General features: G+C 39.6%; 1 protein-coding gene across 1 annotated transcript in view; it reads left to right on the top strand.

Annotated features, from left to right (window-relative positions):
• Positions 1-26,514, top strand: part of SCN11A (sodium voltage-gated channel alpha subunit 11) — an 89,904-nt gene extending 63,390 nt beyond the window's left edge. The window contains 8 exon segments of the mRNA XM_021071678.1: positions 551-652; positions 1,383-1,652; positions 2,901-2,954; positions 5,476-5,617; positions 7,794-7,894; positions 21,203-21,473; positions 24,276-25,133; positions 25,136-26,514. Coding sequence (XP_020927337.1) covers positions 551-652; positions 1,383-1,652; positions 2,901-2,954; positions 5,476-5,617; positions 7,794-7,894; positions 21,203-21,473; positions 24,276-25,133; positions 25,136-25,305 — 1,968 coding nt within the window. The 3' untranslated portion in view covers positions 25,306-26,514.

The following is a 27,095-nucleotide window of genomic DNA, read 5'->3' as shown; positions in this document are numbered from 1 at the left end:
CTGGTTATTCTATCACAGTCACTCACTTAATTTCTCTCCATTTGCAAATATTTTAATACCACAGTGAGATTGGCAGGATTAGTGGAGGTTGTTTTTAGATAATAGAGAACTTTGGGAGTATCAGTAATTCACTTCCTATCCTGCTGAGCCATTCCCCTTTTAAGTTGAGCCTCTGAAGTCTCTGCATAATCAATAAGAATGGCTGAAGATCTGCAAATAGTGGTTCTTCAGTTTAAGCTCAGCATATTTGTTGAGTTTTAAAATAGTTTTTTTTTTTTTTTTTACAGAGTTTTCCAGTCCTCAGTCCTGTCCCCTTGTGAAGAAGCATGTAAATGCACTGTTGTCACCTTTGTGGGCTATAGCTTGGCCAGACAAAGAGAGAAATAGCCTCTCACCTGCTCTCCCTACCTTCCAGCAGAGTCTGGCTGATTTCTATGTCTGGATAATTCACTATGGGCACAATGCATTTGCCTCTCAACCTACCCACTCCGCCCCTGGCTCCTTTAGGCACCAGGTTAGGTGCACTACCTGTGGCTTCTTTTCCCACCAGGTCTCTGTGACCAGTCTCATCGACGTAAAGGGCTTGAAGTCCTTCCGGACTCTGCGAGCACTGAGGCCCCTGCGAGCACTATCCCAGTTTGAAGGAATGAAGGTACATGCTTCAGGTGGATGGGAGGAAAGTCAGCTAGCAGGGAAAGGTGGAGAGGCCAACTGCTATTCTTGGGCTAGGCTTCCCTTAGATTGCCACATTTTTTCCTGGACTCTTTCCCAGCCAGCTAGCTGTTTAGAATTTCGGAGATGGAGAAAAGTCTAAGATAAAAGCTCTCCTGTGACAGCCAAAACAAGCTCTGGCTTCCCTTCAGTCCTAGGGCAGATGTCCAATAAGTCTTTTTTTTGGGGGGGAGGGGAGGCATACCTGCGGCATGTGGAGGTTCCCAGGCTAGGGGTCCAGTTGGAGCTGTAGCCACTGGCCTACACCAGAGCCACAGCAACATGGGATCTGAGCTGCGTCTGAGACCTACACCATAGCTCACGGCAACACCAGATCCTTAACCCACTGAATGAGGCCAGGGATTGAACCCATGTTTTCATGGATACTAGTCATGTTTGTTAATCACTAAGCCACAATGGGAACTCCTGTCCCATAAGTCTTAACACCATCATCAGAGGTCACTTCTCAAGTAATCCTCAGTGTCAACAGAAACGACCCATGACGTATGGAGCTGAGAGCAGGGCTTGCCATGGGATGGGGAGTTAGTGTTGGAATGTAAAGATGGAGCTCCAAGATATCCACCCCTGGCACATCAGACCAATCCTGGGAAGATCAAGCTTGGTGAGTCTCATATGGCTGTTATGCTTTTCTTCTGTTTTGTTTCCTTAAGGTGGTAGTTTATGCTCTCATAGGTGCCATACCTGCCATTCTGAATGTTTTGCTTGTCTGCCTCATTTTCTGGCTCATATTTTGTATCCTGGGAGTACATTTTTTTTCTGGAAAATTTGGAAGATGCGTTAATGTAACAGATGAAAACGCAGTTATAAATGATAGCCTTGTCACAAACCGGAATCAATGTGAAAGTGAAAATCTCTCCTGGATGCCACAGAGTGTCAATTTTGACAATGTGGGAATGGCTTACCTCGCACTGCTGCAAGTGGTAAGTGCTTTCTGTTTGTTTTTCATTCTGTGAAAAGAAACCTTAAAAGAATCACAAATCATTTATCAGCTAATAAAAATACAGTGACTCTATTGAGAAAACAGAATCAAATCCTAATTTCTCACATAGGAGCTAATGCCTTCTGGAATTGTTTCCCAGTGAGCATCTCCAACTTTATTGTCTACTGAGCCTTAAACCTCAAAGCAATGCCCCGCAAAGTTCTGGATATTTCACCCTGTCCTGTATGGTGCCTTGCTCTCCAAGCTCCAGCCAGAGAGACCTGCAGCCTCAAATGCTAAATCATACCATTAGTAACCTCAATCCTAGGTCAAACTGTTGTTGCAAGGTCTTGGACAGACAGTGCAAACAGATGTGGAAAGAACCTTAATCAGGCTCTTTGTAGCAGTTGATTCATAGCTTCTCTAGCATTTGCAATTTATTTTATTTTATTTTGTTTTGTTTTGTTTTTTGGCCACAACATGTAGCAGCTTGATGTGGGAATCTCAGTTCCTAGGCCAGTAATTGAACCTGGGCTGCAGTGGTGAAAGTGCCTAATCCTAACCACTAGACCACCAAGGAACTCCTTCTAGAAATTTTTAAGACAGAAATTTCTCTTTAAAACTTTTTATCTTATGAAAATGAAAGAGTTCCCATTGTGGCTCAGCAGGTTAAGAACAGTTCCCGTCGTGGCTCAGTGGTAATGAACCCAACTAGTATCCATGAGGATGCAGCCCATGTTGTTGTGGCTGTGGTGCAGACTGGCAGCTACAGTTCCAATTGGATCCCCAGCCTGGGAACTTCCATATGCCATTGGTGTGGCCCTAAAAAGCGAAAGAAAAGAACCCCACATAGTATCCATGTGGACGCAGATTCAATCCCTAGCCTCACTCAGTGGGTTAAGGATCCAGAATTGCTGCAAGCTGTGGTGTAGGTCACAAATGCAGCTCAGTTCCAATGTGTCTGTGGTGTAGGTAGGCCTGCAGCTACAACTTCTATTCAATCCATACCCCAGGAACTTCCATATGCCACGGTGAGGCCCTTAAAGAAAAGGAAAAACGGAAAAAGAAAAAAATATCGAAGACATTCTTGAGTTTCCTTCTGCTCTTCTTTTATGTGGACCTTTTTTCCTGGAAGGGTAGGACATAATCTTAGATATATCTGTCCACTGGGCTTGGTGGCTTTTGCATTGCACTTATCTGTTGATTGCAAGTCTATAACTGTTTTCATCTTTCTCTGTCTTTGTTGCAGGCAACATTTAAGGGATGGATGGATATTATGTATGCAGCTGTTGATTCCAGAGAGGTGAGCTTGTGTTGTACTGTGTTCTATAGTGCTAGGATCAAATCAGCAATATCAAGACTACATGAACAATCCAAAACTTCCTGCATCATGATTCCAGGGGCCAGGGTTCTTTGCCTTGTTTCCATTAGGACAAATACTATGAAACAGGAATAAAAAAAGTTCTTAGTCATCCTCTTGTGTTGTTACATCCTGGCATGCCCCAAAGTCAAATCCTCTTTCTCCATAGTGACCAAGGAGAAACTACTCATGTAGGAAGTGGAGCCAGAAGCAACAGAATCACCAAGATGGCTTTTTGTCCTTTCTTCAAATCGGTGGACAGGCAGAAGCCAAATTTCAAAGGTTACTTGCTCTTGACTGTTGGAGAACCTTAATTTTGGTCTAGACCTGAGCAAGAAAGACCCTTCCATGGCTCTAGGCTTCCCAGAGACTAAGGAGGTTTCTAGTAATTGTGAACTATTAGGTTGTAGTTAAATAAAAGTGATCATGGATTCCCAAAGTTAGCAGTCTACTCCATTTCTATTTCCTAGCTGGAAAAATTGGGGAATAGAAAGGAAGAGTGTTGTCCAAAGTCATAGCTTGAGCAAGTGATTGAATCAAGAATGGAATTAGCATTGTTTATTTTCCTATCATCACACATGTGTGTGCCATTGTTTGAGAATATGCAGAGTTGATGCCTGGCACATAGTAGGTGTTCATTACATATGAACTGGTAGTAGCAGTAGAAGTGGTATAAGTAGTGTTATAACAGTACTAGAGGCAATATGTAACAAAGGAAATATTTTAAAATATTCATGTTCTTTTTTTTTGTCTCATCCATCTGCCTCTAGGTGGCAGTGGGGATGGGCAGGAAATCTTCTGTATGATAGAAGAAGTATGTGTCTTATATACGTTCCCTGAGTGAATGGTATGTGGGTGGAGGTGCTCCTGTCCTGATGCTGGTCCTGGAACACTCCAACTGGTTTCTGCTAGTATGATGACCCTTGTCTGTGTAGTCACAGAGCATCCTGCTGGTCTGAAATATTGAAGCTGCAACTTATGAAACCATGGGCTTTGTTCCTCCTTCAGCTCCTCCTGGCATCAAACACTGACTCTCTGGCATATCCTTCACATGGTCCCCCAGCCTAGCAGTCCCATTCTCATCCCTTGATCTGAAGCCCACCATGGCAGGCCCATGGCTATCAACTCCATGTCCAAGCTACATGAGAACTGAAGAAGCTTCAAGAGACCTCCTTCTGCCCAGTTATGCTATTCCAGCCTCTTAAGTCATCTGCCTGCCCGCTATATCCAGGCCTTCCCAGCAATGGTTTTATTTTAGAAAAATGCTGAAGTTGAACCAGAACATACATTCTTTGTCCTCCATGTTGCCCTCAATTTACTGGGACCCAAGCCCCATCTCCAAACCCAAAGTGGGAAAAATCACGATACAAATCTTACAGTTCTGATGTTCCCTGTCTCTGTTTACCTTTCTGATAATTCCCTGGTACAAGTGAGGTGAGCTTGTGTTTATTCCTCTTTCTATCTAAACCTCCCTTTGCAAGATTATTAGCCTACTGCATAATCTTATTTTAAATGTCAGATGCTGAGTATTAATCCTTTCTTTCCATTCCATTGTTTCTAGAGTAATGTCTACTCTTAATTCAAACAGGTAGATGCCTCAAGCCAACTGGGACTAAGGTCAAATATTCTTCAAGGCAAAGAGAAAAATAATTGTTTCAGATAATTACTTCCATTACACTAGTCTATGATGGTGCATGTTGAATAACAAATATAAGTATATTCAACAGATGACAGAGCTATCAACACATCTCTGCCTTTGATTGTGATCAGGAAAAAAAGAGAGAAATGCTCCTACCACCTCTCCTCAAGGAGGATAAAACCAATGACACTGTGAAGAACTTGGACAAAAGGGATCTCAGATGCTTTTGGTTTTGCCTTGAGTTAGGGAAGCTTGGTTGTAATCCATTTGTGTCCATTCTGGAGCTTGATTATTTATTCATTCATTCACTCATGCAAGAATCTACATGTCTCAAGCTATCCAGGTACTAGGAATTTAAGAGTGACAGGACACAAGCACAAACTAAATATAGTAGTGGGCTCTATATGAAGGATGTAGCCATTAAACAAGGGTTGGTAGTCACTCTGCCTGAGGTGATATGCCATCTCCAGTCTGGTTTCTTCCAATTATGTTTCCATATGGACATCTTAGAGACCTTTTCAAAGGACACATGTGACCATGCCATTCCCCTCTCTCACAATCCTTCAGCAATTTTCCATTGCTTAGAAGAAAGTCTAATCCTGTACACACACACCTCCTTCCTGCTGCATGGTACCACTCAAGTGCACTGGGGGAAACTGAAAAAGGGGCGAGGGGCTCCCTTCAGGGCCATGGCTGACTGGAGGAAGCTGAGAGGTTAATGCTGAGGCTGAGAAGCACTTGGGTCTTCTGGACCAGGCATTTAAGATGGCTTATATTTTTCTCCAATAATTGTTTTCTTCTCTCATTTTAAAAAATCCCTAACAGGAAGGCAAACAGCCACGGTTTGAGGAGAACCCATACGTATACCTTTACTTCGTAGTGTTTATCATCTTTGGCTCTTTCTTCACTCTGAATCTCTTTATTGGTGTTATTATTGACAACTTCAACCAACAGCAGAAAAAGATAAGTATGAGGGCTGTCCTGATTTGGTATTTTCACCTCTCTTCTGCAAAGAGCTGGAATGGAGCATAAATCTGCTCTAGATTGTTGCGCAAAGCAGCCTTTATCATCTGCATGAGAACACAGAGGGAGGCTCCTGAAGAAGATTCTTGAAGATGAAGCTGAAAAGGGATTGAAAACAGCTGGGTTTTACTAAATCATTGTTTTTATCTTCACTCCAAACGATATACAAAACAAAAAGATATTGAACCCAATAGAAAAACAACTACCAAGACAACTATGGTCATATTTTAGTAACCGTTCACGTGTACATTGTTATCCAGGACAAAGGGAGTGTAGAAAATCCCCGACTTAGGATGGTTCTATTGACGATTTTCCAACTTTATGGTATTGCAAAAGTGATATGCACTGAGTAGAAACCTAACTTCAGATTTTGAAGTGTCATCTTTTCCTGGGCTGAGTAGGTGGTAGGATACTCTCTCATGATTTTTGTGCCTTTTCTTACAATTATATACTGAAGGCATTTCCCAGTCCTAAAAATCAGGTAACTAAATATTCATCTTTGGTTTTGTAGCTCTTTTTTATTTTTTCTTTTGAGCCCTTTTAATCCATCCAAATGTACCCTGATAGTCCTGAGCTTTCTTAGTGTCTACTGGAGAGTTCATGGTTCTAGGTGACTATATTGCTCTGTTACTCAGGCACATGCTACTAGAGTCACCTCTATAATATGCAGGTTGATTGCAATCAATACCTGCAATTTGAATGTCAGGCTTTATGATTTTAGATTTAAGCTTACATTTGAAATCACTGTTTTGATTAGTCTGTAGTATTTTTGTTCTGTTTTGTTTTACTTTTTATTACAGAAAATTTCAAACATGTGCAAGAGTATAGTAAAGTAAACCAAAAATATCCATCACCCAGCATAACATTTATTGACTTAAGAATGCCTTCATCAAGGCAGGTTTGAATTCACAAATTGTCAGGGAAGACTGGGTTTTAACCCAGAGTACAGACTGAGGCAGTGTCCTGGTTGTGTTCATTGCCAACAGACAGGTTTGGTTTTCTTCATCACCCTTTAATGGCAGTACTTGGGGAGTCTGATTCTGGCAGGTTCCTTGGCCTAATACCACTGCCTTTTCCTCATGACCCTCTTATGATTATTAAATCCCAAGATTCTAGTTTTAACATAGATTAGCAAATGTTCTTATGCCAACCATGGCTTAAGTACTAATTTATTACTCTTTTTGATCTCTTAATTTTCAGTCAATGGAGAGTTTTCCTTATTTTTGTGCGAGTTCAGCTATATATTTTAAAGGAATTCTGTTCTATTTTATCCAGCATTTTTAGATGTTTTACCTTCCCCTCTGCAATTCACAAATGAAAACCCTAGTTCAATTTTCTATTCTTTCTTCCTCAGGAGTGAAAACATTTAAATCTCTCTCTCTTTTTTTTTTTTTATCTGAGAATGGCTCCAGACAGATTTCACACAATTTTATTGGTAGTGATATATACATTCACATATTTAGGAGAATTTTAATTGCCACTTTGTAGGATTTTTTGTTTAAATTTATGTTACTAATTTCTGTTTTTGTTGCATTGTGTTTTGATTTACAACTTGAAATATATCATTTTGGTAAAAATTCTGTAGATGGTGTTCCTGTTGTGGCTCAGTGGGTTTGGAACTCGGCATAGTGTCTGTGAGGATTCAGGTTCAATCCATGGCCTTGCTCAGTGAGTTAAGGATCTGGCATTGCTGCAAGCTGTGGTGTAGGTAATGGATGCAGCTCAGATCTGGTGTTGCTGTGGCTGTGGTGTAGGCCAGCAGCCCAGCTCCGATTAGACCCCTGGCCCAGGAACTTCCATATGCCACAGGTACGGCCTGAAAAAGAAAAAAAAGATTCTGTGGATGTTTGCAAAGAATTTGTAATCTTTGTTCATATTATAAAAAGTGAAATGTAACTGATAAAAGTAACATTTCTCCCTTATTCCTTAATTTAAACCCTATTTCCTTTAGCCATCCCCTAGAGTCTCGTTCTGCTTCCCATTGGAATTGTTGAAATTTGAAAAGTTATACATTGAAAAGTTATATTAGAAATGTAATATGACTTTAAAACTACTTCTGAAAATTCAGAACTTGTTTCCAAAAATCTGTTAATTAGCTGTCATCTTCTCCATATACTTAGGTGGCCAAGATATCTTTATGACAGAAGAACAGAAGAAATACTATAATGCAATGAAAAAATTAGGATCCAAAAAACCTCAAAGGCCCATTCCAAGGCCTCTGGTGAGAGCACTCAGTTGATTCTATTTTTTTTTTATTACTCAATGAATTTATTACATTTATAGTTGTACAATGATCATCACAATCCAGTTTTGTAAGATTTCCATCCCACAACCCCAGTGCATCTCCCCACTCCCTGAACTGTCTCCTTTGGAAACCATAAGTTTTTCAAAGTCTGTGAGTCAGTATCTGTTCTGCAAAGAAATACATTCTGTCCTTTTTTCAGATTCCACGTGTCAGTGAATGCATTTGATGTTGGTATCTCATTGTCTGACTGACTTCACTTAGCATGATAATTTCTAGGTCTATCCATGTTGCTAAAAATGCCGGTATTTCGTTCCTTTTAGTGGCTGAGTAATACTCCATTGTGTATGTGTACCACATCTCTTGATCTACTCCTCTGTCGATGGACATTTAGGTTGGTTCCATGTCTTAGCTATTGCAGATAGTGCTGCAATGAACATTGGAGTACATGTGTCTTTTTGAGTGATGGTTGTCTCTGTATAGATGCCCAGGAGTGGGATTGCTGGATCAAATGGTAGTTCTATTTTTAGTTTTCTGGGGAATTTCCAAACTGTTTTCCACAGTGGTTAACCAATTTACAATCCCACCAACAGTGTAATAGGGTACTTTTTCTCCACACCCTCTCCAGCACTTAGTTTGTAGACTTTTTGGTGATGGCCATTCTGGCCTGTGTAAGGTGGTACCTCATAGTGGTTTGGATTTGCATTTCTCTAATAATGAGTGATGTTGAACATCTTTTCATGTGTTTTTTGGCCATCTGCATGTCTTCTTTGGAGAATTGTCTGTTTAGATCTTCTGCCCGTTTTTTGATGGGGTTGTTTGGTTTTTTTGGTACTGAGCTATAGGAGGTATTTATAAATTTTGGAGATTAATCCCTTTTAGGTCAATTCATTTGCAAAGATTTTTCTCCCATTCAGTGGGTTGTCTTTTAGTTTTGATTAGGGTTTCCTTTGCTGTGCAAAAACTTTTAAGTTTGATTAGGTCCCATTTGTTTATTTATTTTTTTTACTGTCATTACTCTAAGGGGTAGATCTGAGAGGATGTTGCTGTCATTCATGTCGAAGAGTGTTTGGCCTGTGTTTTCCTCTAAGAGTTTATAGTATCTGGTCTTATATCTACGTCTTTAATCCATTTTGAGTTTATTTTTGTGTACGGTATTAGGAAGTGTTCTAATGTCATTCTTTTATATGTGGCTGTCTAATTTTCCCAGCACCACTTATTGAAGGGGCTGTCTTTTCTCCATTGTATATTCTTGCCTCCTTTGTCATAGATTAGTTGACTGTAGGTGCGTGGGTTTAATTCTGGGCTTTCTATCCTGTTCCACTGATCTATATTTCCGTCTTGTGCCAGTACCATATGGTTTTGATGACTGTTGCTCTGTAGTATAGTCTGTAGTCCAGGAGCCTGATTCATCTAGCTCCATTTTTCTTTTTCAGGATGTCTTTGGCTATTCTGGGTCTTTTGTGCTTCCAAACAAACTTTATTTATTTATTTTATTATATATATATATATTTTTTTATTTTCTCACTGTACAGCAAGGCGATCAAGTTATCCTTACATGTATACATTACAATTACATATTTTTCCCTACCCTTTGTTCTGTTGCAACATGAGTATCTAGACATAGTTCTCAATGCTATTCAGCAGGATCTCCTTGTAAATCTATTCTAAGTTGTGTCTGATAAACGCAAGCTCCCAATCCCTCCCACTCCCTCCCCCTCCCATCAGGCAGCCACAAGTCTCTTCTCCAAGTCCATGATTTTCTTTTCTGAGGAGATGTTCATTTGTGCTGGATATTAGATTCCAGTTATAAGTGATATCATATGGTATTTGTCTTTGTCTTTCTGGCTCATTTCACTCAGTATGAGATTCTCTAGTTCCATCCATGTTGCTGCAAATGGCATTATGTCATTCTTTTTTATGGCTGAGTAGGATTCCATTGTGTATATATACCACCTCTTCTGAATCCAATCATCTGTCGATGGACATTTGGGTTGTTTCCATGTCCTGGCTATTGTGAATAGTGCTGCAATGAACATGCAGGTGCATGTGTCTCTTTTAAGTAGAGTTTTGTCTGGCTATATGCCCAAGAGTGGGATTGCGGGGTCATATGGAAGTTCTATGTATAGATTTCTAAGGTATCTCCAAACTGTTCTCCATAGTGGCTGTACCAGTTACATTCCCACCACAGTGCAGGAGGGTTCCCTTTTCTCCACAGCCCCTCCAGCACTTGTTATTTGTGGATTTATTAATGATGGCCATTCTGACTGGTGTGAGGTGGTATCTCATGGTAGTTTTGATTTGCATTTCTCTTATAATCAGCGATGTTGAGCATTTTTTCATGTGTTTGTTGGCTATCTGTATATCTTCTTTGGAGAAATGTCTATTCAGGTCTTTTGCCCATTTTTCCATTGATTGATTGGCTTTTTTGCTGTTGGGTTGTATAAGTTGCTTATATATTCTAGAGATTAAGCCCTTGTCCGTTGCATCATTTGAAACTATTTTCTCCCATTCTGTAAGTTGTCTTTTTGTTTTCTTTTGGTTTCCTTTGCTGTGCAAAAGCTTTTCAGTTTGATAGGTCCATGGGTTTATTTTTGGTCTAATTTCTATTGCTTTGGGAGACTGACCTGAGAAAATATTCCTGATGTTGATGTCAGAGAGTGTTTTGCCTATGTTTTCTTCTAGGAGTTTGATGGTGTCCTGTCGTATATTTAAGTCTTTCAGCCATTTGAGTTTATTTTTGTGCATGGTGTGAGGGTGTGTTCTAGTTTCATTGCTTTGCATGCAGCTGTCCAGGTTTCCCAGCAATGCTGCTGAAAGACTTTCTTTTCCCATTTATGTTCTGCCTCCCTTGTCAAAGATTAATTGACCATAGGTGTCAGGGTTTATTTCCAGATTCTCTCTTCTGTTCCATTGGTCTGTCTGTCTGTTTTGATACCAGTACCACACTGTTTTGATGACTGTGGCTTTGTAGTATTTCTTGAAGTCTGGGAGAGTTATGCTTCCTGCTTGGTTTTTGTTTCTCAGGATTGCTTTGGCGATTCTGGGTCTTTTGCGGTTCCGTATAAATTTTTGGATTGTTTGTTCTAGTTCTGTGAAAAATGTCATGGGTAATTTGATAGGGATTGCACTGAATCTTTAGATTGCTTTGGGTAGGATGGCCATTTTCACGATATTGATTTTCCCAATCCAGGAACATGGAATATCTTTCCATTTCTTTACATCTTCTTTGATTTCTTTGATTAAAGTTTTATAGTTCTCGGCATATATGTCCTTTACCTCCTTGGTCAGGTGTATTCCGAGGTATTTGATTTTGTGAGGTGCAATTTTAAAAGGTATCGTATTTTTGTATTCCTTTTCTAATATTTCATTGCTGGTATACAGAAATGCAACTGACTTCTGAATGTTAATCTTATATCCTGCTACTTTGCTGAATTTATTAATCAGTTCAAGTAGTTTTGGGGTTGAGTCCTTAGGGTTTTCTATGTATAGTATCATGTCATCTGCATACAGTGACAGTTTTTTCTCTTCCTATATGGATGCCTTTTATTTCATTTGTTTGTCTAATTGCTGTGGCTAGGACTTCCAAAACTATGTTAAATAATAGTGGTGAGAGTGGGCATCCCTGTCTTGTTCCAGATTTGAGTGAGAAGGCTTTCAGTTTTCCCCCACTGAGTATTATATTTGCTGTGGGTTTATCATAAATGGCTTTGATTGTATTCAGGAATGTTCCCTCTATACCCACTTTGGCAGGGTCTTGGTCATGAATGGATGTTGGACTTTGTCAAATGCTTTTTCTGCGTCTATTGAGATGATCACATGATTTTTGACTTTTCTTTTGTTAATGTGGTGTATGATGTTGATTGATTTGCATATGTTGAATCATCCTTGTGAACCTGGGATGAACCCTACCTGGTCATGGTGTATAATTTTTTTGATATGTTGTTGGATTTGGTTGGCTAAGATTTTTTTGAGAATTTTTGCATCTATATTCATCAGTGATATGGGCGATAGTTTTCTTTTTTGGTGGTATCTCTGTCTGGTTTTGGAATGAGGGTGATGGTGGCCTCATAGAATGTCTTTGGGAGTATTCCTTCTTCTTCAACCTTTTGAAAGAGTTAAGGAGGGTGGGCACCAATTCCTCTTTATATGTTTGATAGAATTCACCTGTGAAGCCATCTGGTCCTGGACTTTTATTTGTAGGGAGTGTTTTTATGACATCTTCAATTTCATTTCTAGTGATGAGTTTGTTCAGTTGGTCGTTACAGCCTGCCAAACAAACTTTAAAATATTTTGTTTGAGTTCTATGAAAAAGGTCCTTGGTAATTTGATAGGGATTGCACTGAATCTGTAGGTTGCCTTGGTAGTATAGTTGTTTTGATAATATTGACTCTTTAAATCCAAGAGCATGATATATCTTTCCATCTATTTGTGTCATCTTTGATTTCCTTCATCACTGTCTTCTAGTTTTCAGAGTACAGCTCTTTTGTCTTCAGGTAGGTTTAGTCCTAGGTATTTTATTCTTTTGGATGCGATGGTAAATAGGATTGCTTCCCTAATTTCTCTTTCTTATCTTTCATTGTAAGTGTATAGAAATGCCATCGATTTCCATGTATTAATTTTGTATCCTGCGACTTTGCCAAATTCGTGGATGAGCTCTAACAGTTTTCTGGTAGAGTCTTTAGGATTCTCTAGGTATAGTATCATGTCATCTGCAAATAGTGATAGTTTTACTTCTTCCTTTCCCATTTGGATTCCTTTTATTTCTTTTACTTCTCCGATGGCTGTGGCTAGGACTTCCAAAACTATGTTGAATAGTAGTGGTGAGAGCGGACATCCTTGTCTTGTTTCTGATCTCAGCAGGAATTCTTTCAGCTTTTCACCTTTAGAATGATGTTAGCTGTGGGTTTGTCATACATGGCCTTTATTATGTTGAGGTAGGTTCCCTCTATGCCCACTTTCTGAAGGGTTTTTATCAGAAGTGGGTGTTGGATTTTGTCAAAGGCATTTTCTGTGTCTATTGAGAGGATCATATGGTTTGTATTCTTCAGTTTGTTAATGTGATGTATCACACTGATTTATTTGCATATATTGAAGAACTCTTGCATCCCTGGGTTAAATCCCACTTGATCATGTTGTACAATCCTTTTAATGTATTGTTGAATGCGGTTTGCTCGTATTTTGTTGAGGATTTTTGCAACTATATCCATCAGTGAAATTGTCCTGTAGTTTTCTTTTTTTGTGGTATCTTTGTCTGGTTTTGGTATCAGGGTGATGTAGCCTCATAGAAGGAGTTTGGGAGTATCCCTTCCTCTGCAGTTTTTTGAAATAGTTTCAGAAGGAGAGGTGTTAGCTCTTCTCTAAATGTTTGATAGAATTCGCCTGTGAAACCGTCTGGTCCTGAACTTTTGCTTGTTGGAAGTTTTTAAATCACAGTTTCAATTTCAGTTCTTGTGATTGGTCCATTCATCTTTTCTATTCCATCTTGGTTTAGTCCTGGAAGATTATAACTTTCTAAGAATTTGTCCATTTCTTCTGGGTTTTCCGTTTTATTGGCATATAGTTGCATGTAGTAGTCTCTTATGATCCTTTGTATTTCTGTGATGTCCATAGTAACTTCTTTTTCATTTCTAATTTTATTGATTTGAGTCCTCTTTTTTGCTTGATAAGTCTGGCTAAGGGTTTATCAGTTTTGTTGATCTTTTCAAAGAACCAGCTTTTCGTTTCATTGACCCTTTCTGTGGTTTTCTTCGTTTCTATTTCATTGATTTCTGCTCTGATCTTTATGATTTCTTTCCTTCTACTAACTTTAGGTCTTGTCTGTTATCTCTCTAGCTGCTTTAGATGTAAAGTTAGTTTGTTTATCTGAGGTTTTCTTGTGTCCTGAGGTGGGCTTGTATTGCTATAAACTTTCCTCTTAGAATGGCTTTTGCTGCATCCCATAGATTTTGGAGTGTCACATCTTTGTTGTCATTTGCTTCTAGGTATTTTTTAATTTCCTCTTTGATTTCTTCAGTGATCCATTGGTTGTTTAGTAGCATGTTGTTTAGTCTCCAAGAGTTTCTGGTTTTTTGCAGTTTTTTTTTGTGTTGTTTTTTCCAGTCATATATAGCATTGTGGTTGGAAAAGATGCTTGATATGATTTCAATTTTCTTAAAGTTACCGAGGCTTTATTTGTAGCCCAGGATGTGATCAATCATAGAGAATGTTCCATGTGCACTTGAGAAGAGAGTGTATTTTGTTGCTTTTGCATGGAATGTCTATAAATATCTATTAAGTCCATCTGGTTTAATGCATCATTCAGGGCCTGTGTTTCCTTATTGATTTTCTGTCTGGTTGATCTGTCCATTGCTGTAAGTGGGGTGTTAAAGTCCCCCACTATGATTGTGTTGTTGTCGATTTCTCCTTTTAAGGTTGTTTGCAGTTGCTTTATATATTGTGGTGAACCTATGTTGGGTGCGTAGATATTTAAAATTGTTGTATCTTCTTCTTGGATTGATCCTTTGATCATTATGTAATGTTCTTCTTTGTCCCTTAAAATATTCTTCATTTTAAAGTGTATTTTGTCTGTTATGAGTATTGCTACTCCAGCTTTCTTTTGATCCCCTTTTGCATGAAATATTTTCTTCCATCATCTCACTTTCAATTTGTATGTGCCCTAGAAGTGAAGTGGGTCTCCTGAAGACAGAGTATATATGGATCTTGTTTTTGTATCCATTCAGCCAGTCTATGTCTTTTGGTTGGGCTTTTATTCCATTAACATTTAAGGTAATTATTGATATGTATGTTCTTATTGCCATTTTATTAATTGCTTTGGATTTGTTTTTGTTGCTCTTTTTTCTTCCTTTCTTCTCTTGTTCTCTCCTCTTGTGGTTTGATGACTACCTTCAGTGTTGTGTTTGAGTTGATTTTCCTTATATGTTTGTGTATCAATTGTAGATTTTTGGTTTGCAGTTATCCTGAAGTTTTGATATAAGAGTATATATATATGTGTGTGTTTGTGTATATATCTATATATACGCACACACACACAAGATTGCTTTAAGTTGTTGTTCTCTTAACTGCAAGGGCATCTCCAGTGGTACCTGCATTGGTACCCTCCTCTTCTCACGATTTCTGATTTTGGTGGCATAATTGTGCATGGGTGATTTCGTATCTTTACTATATATATATATATATATATATATACCTTTACTGGTGAGCCTTGTCATTTGTGTTATTTTTGTTTCTGGTTGTGGCCTTTTCTTTTCTGCCTAGAGAAGTTCCTTTAGTATTTGTTGTAAAGCTGGTTTAGTGTTCCTGAATTCTCTTAGCTTTTGCTTATCTGTGATGCTTTTGATTTCTCCTTCAAATCTGAATGAGAGCCTTGCTGGGTAAAGTGATCTTGGTTGGAGGTTTTTTTCCTTTCATCACGTTAAGTATATCATGCCACTCCCTTCTGGCCTGCAGAGTTTCCGCTGAAAAATCTGCTGATAACCTTATCAGGGTTCCCTTGTATGGTATTTGTTTCTTTTCCCTAGCTGCTTTCAAGATTTTCTCTTTGTCTTTAATTTTGGTCAGTTTGATTAATATGTGTCTCAGGGTGTTCCTCCTTGGGTTTATTTTATATGGTACTCGTTGTGCTTCCTGGATTTGAGGGAGTGATTCCTTCCTCATGTTAGGGAATTTTTCAGCTATTATCTCTTGGAATATTTTTTCTGTCCCCTTCTCTCTCTCTTCTCCTTCTGGCACCCCAATAATATGGATGTTGGTGCGTTTAACATTGTCCCAGAGTTCTCTGAGACTCTCTTCATTTGTTTTCAATCTTTTTTCTCTTTTCTGTTCCGCATTTGTAAATTCCGCTAATCTGTCCTCCACCTTGCTTATTCGTTCTTTGCCTCCTGTATTCAGCTGTTGGCTGCTTCTAATTTTGTATTTCCATTATTGTATTTTGCATCTCTTCTTGTTTAAGTTTGATATCTTGTATCTCTTTGCTCAATGTTTCCTGTAAATTATCCATCTTTGCCTCCAGTTTATTTCCAATGTCTTGCATCATCTTCAGCATCAACAGTCTAAAGTCTTTTTCCTGGAGGCTGAGAATCTCCTGATCACTTAGCTGATTTTCTGGGGTTTTTCCTTTCTCCCTCATCTGAGTTATAGTTCTCTGTCTTTTCATTTTCATAGGTTTTTGGTGTGCTGACCTTTTGACAGATAATAGAGTTGCAGCCTCTCTTACTTCTGGTGTCTGCCCCCCATGTGGCTGAGGTTAGAACAGGGGCTTGCTAGTCTTCCTGATGGGAGGGACTGATGCCTGCCCACTGGTAGGTGGAGCTGATTCCCATCCCTCTGGTAGGTCGGGCTTTGTTTCTGAGTGAGATTAGAGGCGGCTGTGTGCCTGGGGGGTCGTTAGGCAGCCTGTTTACTGATGGGCTGGGCTGTGATCCCATCTGGATTGTTGTTTGCCCTGGGGCTTCTCAGTGCTGATGGGTGGGGACCGATTTTTCCCAAAAAGCCCACCTTCAGAGAAAGGCATGCTGCTGAATATTCCCGAGAGCTTTGCTTCCAATGTCCTTCCTCCACAAGCCACATTCACCCCTGTTTTCCCAGGAGGTCCTCCAAGAACTGCAGTCAGGTTTGACCCAGATTCCCATGGAGACTTTGCTTTGCTGTGAGACCCAGTGCATGTGAAAGCCTGTGTGTGCCTTTTAAGAAGGGGTCTCCATTTTCCCCAGTCTCATGGAGCTCCTGCACACAAGCCCCACTGGCCTTCAATGCCAGATGCTTCAGGGGCTCTTTCTCCCAGTGCCAGATCCCCACACGTGGGAGTTTGATGTCGGGCTCAGAACTCTCACTCCTTTAGGTGAGTCTCTGTGAACCAGTTAGTTTCCAGTCTGTGGAGCTTCCCACCCAGGAGGTATGGGGTTGTTTATATCACAGAATTGCCCCTCCTCTCTTGATGTGTCCTCCTCTTTGTCTTCTAGGGTAGGATATCTTTTTGAAAGTTTCCGGTCATTTGGTTGAAGATTGCTCAGCATTTGGTTGTAAATTTTGTTGTTTTTAGGAGATAAGTTGAGCTCCAGTCCTTCTATTCCGCCATCTTAATCCCCTTCCCTATTTCATTCTTTGTCAGTTGATTCTAAATATATAGATTTGTTAAGTGGTTGTGAGGAACTCATATAGCTGCAGTGCTATTCTCCTTTAAATTTTAAATTTATTGACTTTATCTAAGAACTCAATAAGAACCCAGGTACAATGGTGTATGGCTGAAGTCCTTAGGAAATTTAGACATTCCAATTATATAGTAAGAGCCTAGGCAATAACTTTATTTTGCTTTTTAGTGAGGACACAATAGGAGTTTAGTGTATATTCATTGCAATGATTTGAATTTAGCTGTTTTTTTAATTTAACTTTGGCCAATTTCAAATGCATTTATGATATCTTTTACCAACTTTTTTTGGTATGAAGTTGAGGTCATCCACACTCACTTCCACTTGGCAAGAACTTATGATAAACTTTCTATATCAAGAGCAGACAAACTCTTCCTATAAAAGGTCAGACAGTAAATATTTTAGGCGTTGCAGGCCATGTGGTCTCTGTTGCAATTCCACTTTCATGTTGTAGCGAAAAGCAACCATTCTTGATGTAGAACAAATGTGCTTGGCTGTGTTCCAATATAACTTGATTTATAATCACCAAAATTTGAATTTCATATAAATTTTCATATGACAAAGTTTTTTTTTTTTTTACTTTTTCCTGTGAAACTCATTCTGAGTAAAACCCATTTGAACTCACAGGTTATACTAAAGTAGATGATGGGCCTGATTTGGCCTATGGGCCATAGTTTACTGAATTCCAGCTGTCTATGAATCCTGCCTTACAAGGCACTGACAGAGCAGCTCTGTGCTTACAGTCTGATTGAGGAGCTGGAATTTGAGAACATTAGATTGTAAAGTAATGTAATAGGCACAGTTGATAACTCTGACAAGTGAGTTTGGAGACTTTCAAGGCAGTAAGGCTGAAAAGTCTGGGAAAGCAGCATGGAAGAGGGCCTTGCTGTCTGATACATGTAGAGGGTTTAGAGATTTTCATTCAAATGTGGACCCCAAGTTATCAAAGGTATGTTTAATTTCCGCCAATCAAAATAGAGCCTGGTATAAAGGGTGTTCTCAGTAATCGTTGAATAGAGGAATACGTTTTAGGGCACATACAAAGTCCATTTCACTAGGATTAAACATTTGTGTTGCACTAAAAATGTCTGCAAATGTCAGGGCCATGCATTTAGAATTTATACAATGAAGAATTTTTAGCAAAGGGTTAATGATAAAACTATATTTGAGGAGTTTTTATCTACAACAGTATGGGGAGCTTCAGTTTACCTAAGTCAAATCTAGCTTTTAAGTACCAATCTCACTTTCCAGTACTAATTTCACTTTGAAGTTCTTATTTTAACTTCAGCCAACAAAAGACAAAGAGAATTTTTATTTATATTGCATGCTCTGCAATCACTGACTTGGTACCAGTTGGTCCCAGATTTTGAATTAACTAAAAGACTCATGAGATACAATATATTCCCACATATTTACCAGTTTTCATTTCATGAAGTGAGCAGTGCAGCACATAGCCAAACAGAAGTTGCAGTGACATAGGTGCACCTTCTTGGCCTCTCTGCTGCATTGGACATGCTAGGATGCAAGAGATAAGCTTGAAGTGGGAATGGACTGCTTTACCACAGGGAATTTACCACCTCCATTCTTTAACTATCTTTTATAGCTTGTTTGTTGAAGGCTCATCAGGGAGTAGGTGCCACCCCACAGCCCTTCCTGTGTAGCTCACCAATCAAGACTTTACAATGAGTGATTCTGACAACCAAGTATAACTCACCAGTTAATGTTAAACATTTATTTTAACCTCTATATTAGGATTGTTGTATTAGATAAATCCCAAATCATATCCCCAGATGTCCCTGAGTTTTGAGCTAAGATTTCAAATTAGTTATTATCCCTTAACTCACAACTTTACTCCCTACAGATTTTTTTTAATCTCTAAAATCTGCATGTTATCTTTTGATCTTTGAAACAGGAAAAGCAACTGTATAGAGGGAAAATACAGCCTTTTAGGGAATAGCAGTTATATAGAAGGGAAAATACAGCTGTTTTAACCTGAGTAGTGATAGATATTTTTTCCAGAGTAGAGCAAGAGATCTGGAATTATTTCTTTTCTTTTCTTTTTTTTTTTTTTTTTTTTTTTGTCTTTTGTCCTTTTGGGGCCACACCTGTGGCATATGGAGGTTCCCAGGCTAGGGGTCGAATCAGAGCTACAGCTGCCGGCCTACACCACAGCCACAGCAACGCCGGATCCTTAACCCACTGAGCGAGGCCTGGGATTGAACCTGCAACCTCCTGTTTCCTAGTCGGATTCGTTTCCACTGCACCACGATGGGAACTCCCTGCAATTATTTCTGATGCTACCTGAAGCATCTTCACAAGGTAGCCTCATTACTGGGTTTAAAAATCATCCTAAGGTATAGGAGTCACTGTACATCCTAAAATGACATAGAGTGGTTTTTGATCATCTACTCCTTCAGGTAACTTATACTCTTACTCTCTTCCACTTATCTAAATATTAGAGTTGAGCTGTAAGGCCAAAGCTTACAATTCCTCACATTTATTCTGAGCTCTCATTCTGCTTCCTGGAGAGCACCCTTAAAAGTATCTTTTCTCCAGGTCCTTTTTGACTTTACATATACATTCTCACATAGGAATGCACCTGACTTTCAGGTTTCTTCTCCAGACTCCTTGTTAAAAGCTTTAGTGCTCCTGGAGCAAATTTGAAAGATACCAGTTTAAATATAGTATCCTTCCACTATTGATCTGACCCTCCTTCTCATTGCCCTTGCTCTCCCTGAGTGATATCATTCATTCTCATAGTTTTAGTTCATATCAGTAATAATGCTCTTAAACTCTGCATTTGCATTCCAGCTCTCTGCCTGAGCTCCAGACCTGTACTTTTACCTGTTCATGTTCCTTGGATTCCCCACTAGCACCTCAAACTCCACATGCTCAGGACACATCCATCATCTCCCCTCCAAACTCCTCATCATCTCTTCTCTGGTTGTTTGAATGCTCCACCAACCAGAAATTATAGCCTCAGCCTTAACTTTCCCATAATCTACTCCTTTCAAACACTCTCTGATCCTGCTTCTACTTCCATATTAGTTCTTAAATCTAAATGCTCAAGTCTTTCTTCACTGTTAAGCACCACAAACCAATATCATCTTTTGCCTGGATTACTTTAACAGATGCCTGGGGTTATAAGGATGAATTCTTAGGGGTCTATGATTTTTCTAAGCAGCATGCTATATATATACACTTTGATTAGATTGTATATTCATATAAAATAATCTAACATATACATATAATGTAAAACAACCAACATATAGCCAAGAATGCCATATAGTATCAGTATCTGAGTTTGTGTTTAAGAACCATTTTCCACCCAAGTGAAGAACAAAGTAGTGTTAGAAGTTATAGAAGTTAGATTAGAGAAAATAGTGGAATGCTTGAGTCACTTCACTGTAAATGGTAGTAGGTTAGGTGTGCAGACTTGAGTTAGAACCTGTACCAGAGCTATCTGTACATCCTTACTTTGGAGCAGGCCATCCATGTACAAACCAATATGCAGGTTCATCAGCAATAATACTGTGAAATAATTAGTTTTTCTGTTTCCATTGGATCAGAATCCCATTTTACTACCTTATTTTCAAGTGAATAAGAATTAGAAAATTGGCATTTAAGAATTGTTTGAATACAGAGTTTTGGTTAAGTATAAGGTCTGATTATTCTCAACTGACAGATGGAGCCTTGAAGATGTAATTCTGTTTGGTGCAGCATAATTATGTGAGCAAGTATTTTTCTGTATTAATATTGAAGTGAATACAGAAGGAGATAAAATATAGAGACTGAAGTTCATTTTTTATTATTAAATCCAACATGAGCTATTTTATTTCAGGAAAACATTATCTACCACATCAAATTCATGTTGTTACTAAAATTTTTTTAGTTTATATTTTTTGTTTCAAAATGGAATTAAAGGCATACACCTACAGCTTGAAACCAGCTATCTAATTAAACTTAATGAAATTAAAGGAAAAATATAGTAAAATTTCTTGCCCTTTAAAAAGGATCTGTGTATTTTCCAAGAAACTGCTTTAATTGCTAGAGAGGACAAATCCTGTTATATGTGCCTTTCAATGTATGTGATTTCATTCCTATAACTTAAAATGATCTATGATTTCTTTTTTCCCCTCAGAACAAATGCCAGGGTCTTGTGTTTGACCTAGTCACACACCAGGTCTTTGACATCATCATCATCATCCTTATTTTCCTCAACATGGTTAGCATGATGGCTGAATCACATGACCAGTCTGACAGAATGAAACTCATCCTTGAACGTCTCAACCTGGCCTTTGTGGTCATCTTTACAATGGAATGTCTCATCAAGATCTTTGCTTTGAGGCAGTACTACTTCACCAATGGCTGGAATTTATTTGATTGTGTGATCGTGATCCTTTCTATTGTTAGTAAGTAAAATGGGCAGCCAGAGGGGCTTTAACCTGAGAGCCAGAGTGAACTTGTATATCTTATCATTTGCAAGTATGTCCAAAGTATCCACAAAGCAGAAATATGATTCCTGAAAAAATAGATGAACTAATGCATTCTCTTCTGTGAAGTTGCTAGGTGATACAGAATTATTTCCATTCCCTTGACTGTCTGCACATTTAAATAGAATTAAATAATTATGCATATCATTTGTCAGTGGGGATAGACAAAATTAAGATGACTTAAAAATTTTTGTTGGAGTATCTGCTTTCTCCAGAGAATTGAGTCAAAGTTCTACCTTTCTTATGTAGTTATAGACCCTCATGAGCATTTCTTGTTTTTAATGATTTGTCATGTGGTTTCCATATTTTTCCCTAATTCAAAATCCATGTGGATATCAGGTCACAATTATTGTGCCCCTGTGACATTGCAGGGCCTTCCCTTACTTTCTCCTTATACAAGGCCTCCATGGCCCAACCTAGATGAAGCTTCCAAGAGCGTCTAATGAGGACAGGTAGTGCTTTATCACTATTCTGTGTGTAAACTTAAACCACAGTATGAACTGCATTTGTGTCAACTGCTTGGATCCCATTAACCAACCAGCCTCACTCTATAATCAGTATGTTTTTCTTAACCACAGGCAAGAATTATAAGGAAGGTCTTTGGAAGAAAAGTCAGGAAAAAAGGGGGGTTATTGCCATATACCTTTTTATAAAACACACATACACATCATCTTGGAACTCAGATTCTTCATGGCTAAACTATAAGATTTTGCTCTGGGCTTTTGAAATCTGCTTTTACCTAAACCAATAATTTGACTTTTTATAATTGTGTAAAACTGCCCAGGGACTCTTCTTATAGTTCAAAAAGCAATGAAGACGATGAAAACTGATTTCACAAGTGGAAGCTCTTATGCTATTTCAGAAAGGACGTGGAGTTCCCATTGTGGCTCAGAGGTAATGAACCAGACTAGTATCCCTGAGGAAACGGGTTCAATCCCTGGCCCTGCTCAGTGGGTTAAAGGATCCTGCATTGCTGTGAACTGTGGTATAGTTTGCAGACGTGGCTCAGATCTGTCGTTACGTTGGCTGTGGCATAGGCCAGCAGCTGTAGCTCCGATTAGACCCCTAGCCTGGGAACTTACATATCGTATGCTACAGGTGCAGCCCTAAAGAGGAAAAAAAAAGGAAGAAAGCGATGATAGGATGAATCTGGACAGGCCCCTGAGAACATAAAGAGCTCTTCCTCCAATATGCAGAGACTAGGTCATTCATTCCATTATTCATTGAACTCCTTCCAAGCAGTGCCAGACATTGTAGAGTTCATGGAAATCACCTGACTTCTCTCCTTTGAACAACTGCTAAACAATTGCAGCTACACTGCATGGCACTGTATAGCATTTTGTCCCAAGGGATGAGAAAATCCATACATTGAGCCAATTCCTACTCACCAATGTGGGCAGCATTTTCTTTGCTTTTCCAGTTGGTCTGTCACTCAACACTTAGCCTCTACATTTTCTCATGCTTTCTCCCAAGCTTTTAGAGAAATATAAAATGAGTATGAGTCAAAGTGACCTCTCTCTATGGGTTTACAATCCAGTTGAGGTGTTAAGATCTACCACCTTAAAGAGTCAGAAAAAGAGAAATTAATTGAACCTCAAATGACATGGTATGCGGAAGAATTGAGCTCAGAGAAAAGACACCAGAGTTGGCTGCCCAGTTTCATAAGAATTAAATTTCCTTGGAACAATTGGGTAATCAATAAGGTATATCATCAACTAGTTCTCTTTAGTCATTAGGTGATGGCAGATGGTTTTGACTGCCAGCATATTGACAAATATGAGAGGTTTGTGGTAGCTTTAGCCCAAAGGTGAACATGCCAACAGCACCCTCTTTCTCTAGGCCTATCCTCACCTGTGGCAGGCTATGTTCAAATTTCTCTATAATTATAACCTGTTTGTTTAGGAAACTTTGGGGCCAGGGGTTGTACAATTTCCACTCACAGCTCGCTCTAGCCAACCTTCAGAAGAAGAAATTTCTCCTTGTATTCTAATCTAAATGACTCCATCTGTAGTTTATCTGTTTTCCATTCTGTATACACAGTAAATATGGAAAACTATTACATTTGTCATCCCACAAGAGACTTAAATGCCCAACATAGATAACATACAGTTGCATAAGGTAACTAACCAAACAGCCTAGAATAGCCTTTCATAAACTGCATTTTGTTTCTTTTTCTTGTGGGGGGTGTTCTCCAATATTTTAGATGTCCTATCCCATCTAAAGTCCCATCTGAAACTGTATGACCTTTGGAAATTATTTTCCAACTTAAGGCACAGATATATATTTTACCTGATGTGGATAAAAAAATTCTTAATTTTATACATAAATTAAAAAGTGATAAAAGGAGTCCTCTTGTGGCTCAGTGGTTAACGAATCTGACTAGAAACCTTGAGGTTGCGGATTCAATCCCTGCCCTTGCTCAGTGGGTTAAGGATCTGGCGTTGCCGTGAGCTGTGGTGTAGGTTGCAGACGCAGCTCAGATCCCATGTTGCTGTGGCTCTGGCAAAGGCCGGTGGCTACAGCTCTGATTAGACCCCTAGCCTGGGAACCTCCATATGCCATGGGAGTGGCCCAAGAAAATGACAAAAAGACAAAAAAAAAAAAAAAAAAAAAGTAATGATAAAATGTTGGTCCTATGCAGATTCCAAGACAGGAGAGATAGGCTGAGTCTGAAATCAGTTGGCCTGTTAGAAATTGATTTTCCCTTCTCATTCTTTTAAGGTACAATGGTTTCTGTCTTGGAAGACCAGGAGCACATTCCTTTCCCACCAACACTCTTTAGAGTTGTCCGCTTGGCCCGGATTGGCCGAATCCTGAGGCTTGTTCGGGCAGCGCGAGGAATCAGAACTCTCCTTTTTGCTCTGATGATGTCCCTTCCCTCTCTATTCAACATTGGCCTTCTACTCTTTCTAATTATGTTTATTTATGCCATTTTTGGTATGAACTCTTTTTGCAAAGTGAAGCAAGGGTCTGGAATTGATGACATTTTCAACTTTGAGACTTTTGTAGGCAGCATGCTGTGTCTCTTCCAGATAACCACGTCAGCAGGCTGGGATGCCCTCCTCAACCCCATGTTGCAATCAAAAGACTCCTGTAACCGCACGTCAGAGAACTGTCACCTCTCTGCCATAGCCACAACCTACTTTGTTAGTTATATCATCATCTCCTTTCTTATTGTGGTCAACATGTATATTGCTGTGATTTTAGAAAACTTCAATACCGCCACTGAAGAAAGTGAGGACCCTTTGGGTGAAGATGACTTTGAAATGTTCTATGAAGTCTGGGAAAAGTTTGACCCAGAAGCAACACAGTTTATCAAATATTCTGCCCTTTCTGACTTTGCTGATGCCCTTCCTGAGCCTCTGCGTGTGGCAAAGCCAAATAAATACCAATTTTTAGTTATGGACTTGCCCATGGTGAGTGGCGACCGCCTCCATTGCTTGGATATTCTCTTTGCTTTCACCGCTAGGGTGCTTGGTGAGTCCAGTGGCCTTGATAGCATAAAAGCAATGATGGAGGAGAAGTTCATGGAAGCCAACCCTTTCAAGAAGTTATATGAACCCATAGTCACCACTACCAAGAGAAGGAAGAGGAAAGATGTGCTGCTGTTATTCAAAAGGCCTTTCGAAAATACATGACGAAGATGACCAAGTGTACCTTGGAAGACAGACCTCATTCTCCCCTCCAGACACTCTGCAATGGGGACTTGTCCAACTCTGGGATGGCCGAGGGCAAAGTCCACTATGATTGAGCCCTCACCTCCACCCCTACCTCACAGCCCCAGAGCCTTGCCTCCAGCCTCTGAGCTCCAAGGGGTCCACAACTCAGTCTGTGAACAAGCAGTGGACTCACTGAACTAGCTATCCCATTTTTTTTTTCTGGCTAAAAGAAATGATGTTTCAGAATTTACTTCAAATGGTTCTTAATAGAGATTTAAGACAAGGCTGCCTGACTATAACCACTGGTACTGTTTTAATATGGAAAAAGGCATTAGAAAGGGGTATAGAGGACACACTAATGTGGGGATTGAAGGACAGTTCAAATTACATCAAAAGAAAAGAACAAGAAGCCAAAAAAAGTTTTAAACTGTGTTTCCCTACATGCTCTTAAGTACAGTATCTAATACCTTGTTTGATGTTTTCCCGAGTAAAAGTATGTGGCTTGTCACATATAGCTCTTTTGCATGCTAAATGAAAATTCCAAACCTGTCAATAAATAGCTTACCTGCAGATTTTTTTTTTTTTTTGCCAACATCAACTATTTGGGGTTTATTTCAAACCTAAAAGCATGATCATGACTTGTCAGTTACCACCCTATATTTCACCAGCTGAAATCTCTGTTATGTATATTTGGGAAAAAAATAAATGAGACTTTTAGTTTGCATTTCATTCAGATAGTACACTAAAAATCCTCTTGTCTGGTGGTTGTGTGAGTAGTGGTTTAAATGTGCTTGGAATTAAAGGTGGGAGCCAGTGATGTGCTGATAAGTGTATAACAATTGCTCATCAGGAAAAAAAGCCACGATTTGTAGTGTTTACTGATCTCTGTCATGAATACTGCCATCGTGACCCATTCTAAGCTATCAACATGATATTTCTGAATGTAGAGTTGGGAAGAGACATCCACAATCAGTTTTCATGAGCTGGCCCAAGCCGGCTCAGCACGCCACTGGCTGGAACCAGTAAGACAGTTTCACTTGCCTCTGGTTGAAATATCTGCACTGGGCACCTTGGATGGAGAGAGCACCTCCTTAGCAACACCTGACCCCCAGGGCAGGGGGAGCCATATGACATACTGCTTAGCCAGTGACCTCAGCCATTGATGAGCCCTGCATTCAGTTCTGGCTGAAAGACTGCATGCAGTGCAGCCCAGAGAACAACCCAGCTCTATCAGGAGGACCTGGCCCCAAGAGTAGTCCAGGACCTCCATAAAAACTGGAGATGCCCAGAAGCTAAACAAGACATTAGCTGGACTGGGGGCAAAGAACTACAGTGTGATAATCTAGGCTTGGGGGAAAACCCTGCAGAAATAGCCCTGGAATCTTGTATCTCAGACAGGCTGGAGGAGCTAATGTGTCTGTCAGCTGCCTGGAGTCTGAGGTCTGAGCCTCTGACCTGCCCCTCACTGTCCAGTGGAGGTAAGGCCAGTGCTGGATGCTGTGGTATACGGAGAGGGTGGTTGTTTTCAATGCATAGAAGATCTAACCATGACCCAGTGTATTTGTGTCCAAGGCCTGAGTTTCGTGAGTTTTGTAGGCAGCCTTGTGCTCTGGAGCATTGGCAAAAAGTAGTAATATCATTATCTAATCATTATCAATATCTAATTTTTACTTAGCATTTGCTGGACATTGGGCACTGGCTAAGCATTTGCATAATCTCATCTGTGCCTCATAATACCCTGGTGATTTGCGCTCACTCTCCAGGTAGACTCTGGGCCATGCTGGGGTGGGGGAGTGGGTGTTCCCAGAACCAGGGCGCTTTTGAGACAGCTCATGCGGGGCTGCAAGAGCTTTGTGGAGATCGCTAGTTCTAAAGCCACTGC

This window comes from Sus scrofa, chromosome 13, assembly GCF_000003025.6.
Source record: "Sus scrofa isolate TJ Tabasco breed Duroc chromosome 13, Sscrofa11.1, whole genome shotgun sequence".
NCBI lineage: Eukaryota > Metazoa > Chordata > Mammalia > Artiodactyla > Suidae > Sus > Sus scrofa.
The sequence above is the reverse complement of the archived record's forward strand: the minus strand, read 5'-3'. Positions and strand labels throughout refer to the sequence as shown.